General features: G+C 38.2%; 2 protein-coding genes across 2 annotated transcripts; one reads left to right on the top strand and one right to left on the bottom strand.

The window, feature by feature from the left end:
* Positions 1 to 304: 304 nt before the first annotated feature.
* Positions 305 to 4,946, bottom strand: LOC109588210 (formin-like protein 1). The gene is made up of 7 exons (XM_020004391.1): positions 4,724 to 4,946; positions 4,203 to 4,336; positions 3,442 to 3,625; positions 2,743 to 3,018; positions 2,166 to 2,373; positions 1,299 to 1,632; positions 305 to 478 (listed from the first exon to the last, which is right to left on the bottom strand). The coding sequence occupies exons 1-7, from the start codon at positions 4,815 to 4,817 to the stop codon at positions 305 to 307; spliced, it is 1,404 nt and encodes a 467-aa protein (XP_019859950.1). The 5' UTR covers positions 4,818 to 4,946.
* A 1,585-nt stretch (positions 4,947 to 6,531) lies between these two features.
* Positions 6,532 to 7,431, top strand: LOC105314941 (transmembrane protein 45B-like). The gene has a single exon (XM_011409386.1). It carries the CDS (start codon positions 6,532 to 6,534, stop codon positions 7,429 to 7,431), a length of 900 nt encoding a protein of 299 aa, XP_011407688.1.
* Positions 7,432 to 9,065: the final 1,634 nt, after the last annotated feature.

Consider the following 9,065-nt stretch of genomic DNA (forward strand, 5'->3'; position numbering starts at 1 on the left):
GAGGGAGGAAGGGAGAGGGAGGGGGGAGGGAGAGGGTACATGTACATGTATAATGATTATTTCAGTCACATGTACATGTACAGTCAACCTTTAATTACATGTACATGTACATGTACATAAGATGTAAAAGTTAAAAATGACAAAATTGATTGGCAATTAAATCTACATGTACATGTACATTATGTGTCGCTAAAGGCAGAAGTTTAGAAGTTGCTGATTCTCACAATCAACAGTCTACAATGTACATGTAGTCCCATTGTGTGCTACGTACACTTGTACACTACTAGTACATTAAGCCACGCCCCTAGCCCCACCCATCACTTACACTGGTTGATTTAGCTCCTCCTCCTCCTCCAAGTTGAGCTAGTCTTTGTTCCAATCTCCTTCTCTGTCCCTCCCATAAAGCTTTGGCCCTCTCCATATTCTCTTTCAGTCTCTTATTCTCTTCTTTGAGAGCAGACACATCTTCGGCAGGACTCTACAGAAACAATCATGAAACATATGTTATGATTAGCGATATGTACATGTACATGTACATGTACTATAGGAACTTAAGGAAGTTAAAAGATTACAGTCAGTAATGTCTATTCCGGACACCTTGGTACCCAATAATACCCTAGCTCCTGATTATGAACCTGTCCTTATTTCAGAGGTTCATTAATACACATTACTATTGTATTGGGACTGATACTACCTGTCCTCATTATAGAGGTGACCTGATTAGCAGATTTGACTGTCACTTCTATTCCAGTGACAGTAAGACTTAAAACCACATTATAATGTCTTTACAATAACAGGATGTCCTTTGAAGTATTGTCACACTATACGACCCACTAGTGCCTTTTCACAAACCAGCAGTATAAAAGGACACTTATACTTATCATTCGTGTATCTTCAGTAGAATAGAACAATTTTTGGAAGGGCTGATAACATAACTGGCCCTACTTCGTGTCTTTTTACAAAACATTAATGATTAACACAACAATGAGTGGGTCTGTCAGAAACGTTACCAAAACCATTTAGGTCAATACTACAACACATTACAACAACACATAATAGTAACATCATGTACATGTACATGTACATGAAATAGCAACTCCAGAATGTGTGCACAGTTACAGTCAAAACCAATTACTGTTACGGTGACATTCCTAGTTATTTTAAAAGAGGATTTTCATTTTATCTTACAACATTAAATCTTTCTTATCAATTAAAGACATAAATTTTGAGCCGCATAAAATACACACGTACAGTACATGTAGTCATGTAAACATTATACACTGTGTACATGTACTCACTTTGATATCGGCAACATGAAAACCAGTAGTGGGTTCGTTAGAATGAGTGGGCGGAGAACTAGTATAACCGGTTGAACTGGTTTTATTAGCAGACAAACCAGTTACCTCATGAACTGGAGGAGTAGTACTAACAGGAGGAGGAGGAGGAGAAGGTTTTGGATTATTAATCAATGAAGACTGAGTTCTTGATGCAGGCTGAGTTCTTGATGAAGACGGAGTTTTTGATGCCGTGGGAAGGGGAGGGGGAGGAGAGGAAGGAGGAGGAGAAGGAGGAGGGGTGGTGGCAGGAGAGAGAGGAGGAGGAGGAGAATGTGAAGGAGGAGGTGATTCTGACCTATCAATAAATAAATAATAATTAATACACCTATGGTACATGTACATGTACATGTATAAATAAGTCATTTTTACATGTACAAGTATTGCAGGTTTAGTAATTGACATCATTAATTCATGTGTTTCTAAGACCCCTTGCTATATTAACTTCAAAACGACTAATAAATCTCTGGGGAGTGTCTGTAGTAACAAAAGCACTATTAAGTCGTATAGTGGAAGTAAGAGCAAGATCTGTTAGTGTAGATATCCTTCCCGAATATCAGTACTTCTCCTCCTTCATATACAGTAATATATGCCTTGTTGTTATATTGTAAGTACAATGTACATGTACATGTATATAAGGGCAGCAGATTTACATTCTAAATCTTGTGATACATGTACATGTACAGAAAAGGTAAGTGAGAAAGAGAGAGAGAGAGAGAGGGGGAGAGGGAGAGAGAGAGAGGAGGGGGAGAGGGAGAGAGAGAGAGAGAGAGAGAGAGGGAGAGAGAGAGGGGGGGGGAGGGAGAGAGAGAAAGAGAGGACCTGATGTACCTCTGATGTTTTTCTTGTTTTCTTTTCACAGGAGACACATCCTCTGATTCAGCAGTGGATTTAGTGGGCGTGGTTTCGCCATCCGAAGTTGGAGGAGAATTAGACGTTACTCTTTGCTTTCCAGGAAGAGGCTTATAACTAGTGGGAGGAGCAGATTTATAACTAGTGGGAGTGGCTGTTTGATAATCAGTAGTGGCAGGATACAAACCTATAGGAAGTGTAAAATAAGTATAAATTAACAAGTACATGTACATGTACATGCATCAGAAAATGTAACAAAAATGGAGATTTCTGTTATTTTCATTTTTGTCAAAATTTGATCAAAGTCCCCGTACTATAGTACAGAAACTTTGACACAATTTTGGAGTAACTTTTAAAAATTGTAAAAAAATCCAAACTTGATTGAAATGAGCTCAAACTTTCTACGCAACATAAGAACATGTACATGTTAGAAAATGCTATACAAATGATAGTTCAAACATGCATAAAACACGTTATTACATCTACTAGTTTTTAACTTTCCAACAAAACCGTAAGTCTGTATTATTAATAAAAGGTGAACCCTCCTCTTCCTTACCTTCTTCTCCCTCTCCATATTTATAATAAACTAGAAGAACCTTTCTTTGACCTCCCTCCCCTTCGTAGACCTCGTCGCCATAGCTACCGTCGTCATAGACACCGTTGCCATAGCTATCGTACGTGTATGCGTTGGTGTAGCCTCGAGCTTTCCCGTGGACTTTACAAAAAGGATTGTTACAGACAGCAGTGGTGTAGGAGGGGTTGAAAGTCATTGATATGGTCTGGTCTGTCACTGGTATAGTACTACCCTCAGTAGTATAAGAACCACTGGATTCTGTGGGGGAGAGAGAGGGAGAGAGATGAGTGAAGACATTTATAAATGTACATACATAATTATTGTGTACACGTACATAAATTTTAATGTTTTAATGGAATGCTGCTAATTCTGTTACTTTTTTAAATAAACTCAAATTTAAGAACATGTACATGTACACTTTAATACATGTACTGTAGCTCAAGTCAAATCCCTCATCAAAAATAAATGTACATTATATGTACACGAGTAAGCATGAACAATCAGCCATATTGAAGAGGTAAGAGAGTATCTCTTTGTATGCATATGTACATGTACATATGCATACTCTCCCTCACACTCCCTCACTCCCTCTCTCTCTCTCCCTCTCTCTCTCTCCCTCTCTCTCTCTCTCTCTCTCTCTCTCTCTCTCTCTCTCTCTCTCTCCCTCCCTCTCCCTCTTACTCTCATCAGTGTCCATTTGTTTCAGGTCCAGTTCCAGTGGTATCGTCTCTCCGCTAGTATCAATCACAAACTTCTTCACTGCATAGCAGACACTGGACCCAATGATCAGCTGGCCATCATAATCACCGACTGGTAATTGAGTGTAGTCTGAAGTATAGGTCATCCCATTGGATATTAGATCAATCTGGAGAGAGAGGGAGGGAGGGAGGGAGAGGGAGGGAGGGAGAGGGAGGGGGGGAGAGGAAGAGAAAGAGTTAGGATTTAAGACTGTTTTCACGTTCGTGTAAATTTGTACACACAGTGTGTGTGTTCGAAACAGTACTCACAGAAATAACAACAACAACAACAACAACAATAATAATAATAATAATAATAATAGGTAGATAAACATATTGACAGTTTCATTACACTGTACATACACTAGTGTACACTATAGACTAACAAGTTATCAGTGGATGTTACAGGTACATTGTGATCTGCTTTATGGCTACAAAACCCCCCACATATAAAAACCACCAATACACTGCAACCATGGAATCACTGATATTAAGATACACCAAATATTCCCACTATACAGTAATGGCACATGTACATGTACATAAATACTGTATACATGTATGTCCATTTATCTGTCAATTTGTAACTCAGACACACATACACTGTATATGTAATTATTGTTACTAATAGTTTATTATGTAACATGTAACACATGAACATGTACATGTAATGGACTAATGGTATGTACATGTACATGTACGTACACTGAAGGAGCTCAATAGTGTCACTGTCTTGAAGCTGAGGTTAGTCAGTGGTTTGAAGAGAAACCTGACGTTGACAGTTTTTGAAGAGGAGAGAGAGGGAGGGGGAGAAAGAGAAGAAGAACCTTCATCTTCACCTGATTGAGAAAGAGGGGGAGAGAGGGGGGGAGGAGAGAGAGAGAGAGAGGGGGGGGGAGAGAGAGAGGGGGGGAGAGAGAGAGGGGGGAGAGAGAGAGGGGGAGGAGAAAGAGAGGAAGAGAGAGAGAGAGAGAGAGAGAGAGAGAGAGAGAGAGAGATTTATTATAACGTTATATACACATACATGAACATTAATTTCTATCACAAATTTACACCAAAAGTCCCATTACAATGTCCACAACTTATAATTAATAAAGAAATAATTTTGAATTAAGGCAACCACACCCTTTCATTAACAAACCAATAATTCCCACCATAGATGCGTGAATACACAATATAATAATCAGGTACAACAAGGAGAGGACACAATTGAGTCTATTTCTTACTGTTCCTGTCTCCTCCCTGACATTTTGACATCAAATGGACCTGCATATTACCAGTCACCGTCTCTCCACATAAACTGCATACTTGTGACGCCATGGTAACAGATTTGAAGTTATAAAGCACACGCCTACAGCAATTAGAGGACAAGGGAGACTCAGAAAATGTCCTTATTTTAATTTAAAACTTTAAAAAGTTGTTTATGAGTAGAGGGAAGCCATCTTGAAGTCGTGGAAAGGGGAATTCCCATTCCTGACTCATCATCAATGAATATTATAATTAGATCAAATGACCACGCCCTTAATTAGTCGACGTCCTTTGAATAATTACGCGTAATTAATGATCTAGGCGCCGGTCAAAAAAATTAAATTCTTGAAGTATAGGCAATTATTACAATAATTTACTTCATAATTAATTTTAACCATAAACATCAATAGTTTCTTCCCTCTACTGTAAATATTTACCAGAAGTACAAATATTTGTTTTTCCTGTTTTGCTCATTTATCAGTCTAAACAAATTAAAATAAATACAAAGGTTAATGGTAGAAAATTTTGTTGTGTCTGTACATAATTTACTACACAAAACCTAACAAGTTAAGTTGACTGATATAAAAGCAGTAAATTGCTGCAATTCAATTCAGCAATTCAAGTTAAAGCAATTTGATTCAAATTCAAGCAACTCTCTGTCCAATTGACTGAGTCCTGCCAGAATTAATCATGAAAGCTCCATTGATGTCTCTTCTGCTTTCTCTTCTTTGCATGATTGCTCTGACTGCAGCAGCAGCAAGGCCATTCAGGCCAAGAGGGAGGTGCCCTAACAATTGGTTTCACATCCAGTTTGTTTCAATTGCTGAAAATGTCGTCCCTGCGTCTGAGACTGCTCCCACTCCAGACTTCTCCTTCTTTACCGATGTGCTGAAACTCTCACAGGCCCAGATTGAGAAGGTCACTAATGATGCAATGAAGTTCTTTAAAGACAAGTATGGTGTCGATTTTACTGATACAGAACCGAATGATTTGGGAGTGCGAGAGACAGAGGATGCAATGTTGATCCCATTTCAGCTTTCACCTAAAATTGAGTATCAAGTCACATTCAACACATTCATACTCACCGGAAGACCTTACTCTAAATGTTACGAGAACAGGGATGGTGGCTTTGCAGTCTCTTTCAAAAGGGAGCAGAAACTTTTTGGGACTTACGGAGGATCAGAGGGAAAACCCATTGGAACCAATGATGCGATAGTGTATGGCTTTTACAGCATTCCACTTCGCATCCATCGTAAGCCACTTGTGATCCGGTACACATCTGGTTCACCTGCTCGATTGGAAACCAATGATGGATTTCTGATCATAAATTGTGATCTGTTTAGCAAGTTTTTGGGCCATGGAACGGCCAGGGGTGTCAGTGTCTTTACTCCTGAAGGAAATGGAATGATTCGTACCTCAATCAGGAATGTTTTTACTTTTCCTGCACAGCCAAGGCAGCTTAGCTCCTACTATTATTTCTGAACAAACTTTTGCTCTGATCTTTAAGATTTATTTTTGAATAAATTAAATAATTACTCATTTGCTCCCCCTCCCTATGTAGTTCTAGATCTAGTTTTTTGCAGTTTTGTTTCCGTCCTATTTCTTAATATCAAATCAGTTTTTTAATCAAATTGATCAAAATCTTATGGAAGTCATCATCTCATGATGATTTAAATAAATTATCATTTCCCGCGCGGAAATTAATTATAAGCCACGCCCATTTACGCTAGATTTGAATAAAAACTTGAGTGCAGTGCAGCTGCTGCAGTGTTTACTCCAAATAATCATGTCAGAGGGAACAACTGATGGTCACATACTCTCTGGTTTCTTCTTCTTCATTTACGGCGTGTGGTGGAGCATAAACTCTATCCTGGTCTATCTAAGCGGGAAGCATAAGCTACCTATAAAACAAGAAGGTATCTACAAAAAAGAGAACCTTAGATACAAGTCATACATACCCCTACCTGTATTAACAAAGATACCAGTGGAGCCAATACTTAAAGTGGTCCTCCCTTTTCTTGGTGTCCTTTCTGAGGCTTTCCTTGTTGTCAAAGATGATGAACATAATCGCCACATTATATTCTCACCTTTCTCTATGTATAACTCAACAAGCCCGGATCATGAGCTGATAAAGAATATAGCAAAGGTTCATCACATCACACTCTACTCTGCATTTACGCTCGCTGGCATCGTCGACCTCCTCTCGATGAAGATTGAGTTCCCGAAACATGCAGCACAGATTTTTCTTATTTTTCCTTTCTTTACGGAATTCCTCATCTTCTACTTTCACACCAAAGATGGCATGAGGGGAAGTGTTGAACTGATTCTCCACTGGTTTCTCTCAAATATAAGTCTTGGAAGTGCCATATTTGCTGGCCTCAGGTCGTTGAATGCCAGCAATTTCCTAATCAACACCGGATTTTCTGTAAGCCTCTTGCTACAGGGGACATGGCTGTTTGAGACTGGCATAGTGGTCCATGGTGCTATACACTGGACGGACACAATGAATAATGTGATGTTCCTGGTCTCATGTTTTGTGTGGCATACGATATCAATTGTCCTTGGGTATTTGTTGCTCTTTTGCCTAATGGATTGTTGTCTAAGTCGACACTTAAGAAAGAAAAGCAAGTCGTACAAGCTGTTGAATGAAGCAGAAGAAACTGAGATGATAAACATTAGTAATTGAGTCAATGTTTGCCTAGCAATATTTGAATAACAACTTAGCTCTCCACGTTAATAGTTCAGTTAGCTTTGTAGTATCTTATTCCAGTTTTATTCATCATTGTATAATAATGTCTCACTATTTAGTTTTGTCAGTAAATATAATTGTAGTCACATTAAAGTATTCATTGTTTAGCGTAGTTTATGAAAGATTATCTAAACTAACAAATTATGAAATTTCCCAATGCTGCAACAACATTCCTACCATGCAAGATAACATTAGGATAAATCATAAATAGACTATGATGATGGTGATTGTTTAATTTACTCCGATCCAAAACTGATGCATAAAAGTGATAACAATAATAATTAAAATGTAGTACAATATATGTTAAAGCTTTATGTGCATTAATTATTATAAACATTACTTCCACCTACAAACTATATTAAGTTTACTTAATCATAAAATACACAATACAAAGAACAAAGCAATCACTGTATCTATATTTGATGTAAACTCACCTCGTAGGGGGCAATAAATGAATTTCAAAATCTCATCTGTAAAATACTGACATTAATACACTACGTTCTACATGAACACATCAATCAGTGATGAATCTTGATTTGAGCCTTCAGTTAGGTGAGCACGTGTTTTACGTAACAAAATAATTTTACGGAGTCCGTATACTACAATCACGTGTGGCCAGCCCCGCCCTTTATGCGGGCTCCTTTGTGTGCATTGTGTCTATTGCGACAAGAGAAGAGGATAAACAAAGAGAAAAAGAGAAGAAAGAGGCTAAGAGAGGATCATTTCGTGCTCGATACAGTTTGTTTCAGGAGCCTAACGATGAAGACCGAGACAGCTGTCAAGGAGCTTCCAAAACCAACTTCTGCTCCAGCACAGCAAATAAAATTGAATGAAGTAATACAGAATGTCCGCCAGAAGATAAAGACAGTTCATGTAGTGATAGTTATAGGCGTATTCTCTGTCCTGTTGGGGTATTTGAGTGTAGCTCCTCCTACAGACCTCCCCAACTGGCCACTCTACTCTCTTAATGCAAGGACATGGCAGTTCTTTGAGAGATGGGTAAGTGTAGAGTACAGTCTACTTGTATTATTGTTATTGTGGCTAGCCGTTGTATATGAAGAATATAGAATATGCTCCTGTAGATATTGATGCCCTTATGCTATGTAGAAAGTTTGAGTTGATTCCGAAAAGGAATTTTAGAGTTATGGCCATTTTAAAGAAGACGGCCAATTTTTGAAAAATATCCGAGGCTATAGCCCATGGTTTTTTCCGAAAAATGGCTCTGAAATCACCCCAAATTTTTATTACATTTTTTGATACATATTGATGTCCTTATACTGTGTAGAAAATTTGAGCTGTTTCTGACAAGAAATTTTTGAGTTATGGCCATTTAAAGGAAACGGCCAATTTTTGAAAAATACCCAAGGCTATAGCCATGGTTTTTTCTGAAAAATGGCTCCAAAATTACCCCAATTTTTTACATTTTCTGATACATATTGATGTAGATATGCTATGTACAAAGTTTGAGCTGATTCTGATGAATACTTTTCAAGTTATAGCCTTTTAAAGAAATTGGCCCATGGTTTTTTAAGAATGGATCTCAAATCACTCTCAATATGACCCATCTCTTT

The sequence above is a fragment of the Amphimedon queenslandica genome, unplaced genomic scaffold (assembly GCF_000090795.2).
Source record: "Amphimedon queenslandica unplaced genomic scaffold, v1.1 AMPQUscaffold_12233, whole genome shotgun sequence".
Lineage (NCBI taxonomy): Eukaryota > Metazoa > Porifera > Demospongiae > Haplosclerida > Niphatidae > Amphimedon > Amphimedon queenslandica.

Excerpts from the sequence above, each read along its gene's own strand:
- LOC105314941 (XM_011409386.1), top strand. The coding sequence starts at position 6,532 with ATGTCAGAGGGAACAACTGATGGTCACATACTCTCTGGTTTCTTCTTC.
- LOC109588210 (XM_020004391.1), bottom strand. The coding sequence starts at position 4,817 with ATGGCGTCACAAGTATGCAGTTTATGTGGAGAGACGGTGACTGGTAAT. Across the intron at positions 4,337-4,723 it reads TCAGGGAGGAGACAGGAACA|GTGAAGATGAAGGTTCTTCT; the intron begins GTAAGAAATAGA and ends TTTCTCAATCAG. Across the intron at positions 3,626-4,202 it reads CACTATTGAGCTCCTTCAGT|ATTGATCTAATATCCAATGG; the intron begins GTACGTACATGT and ends CTCTCTCTCCAG.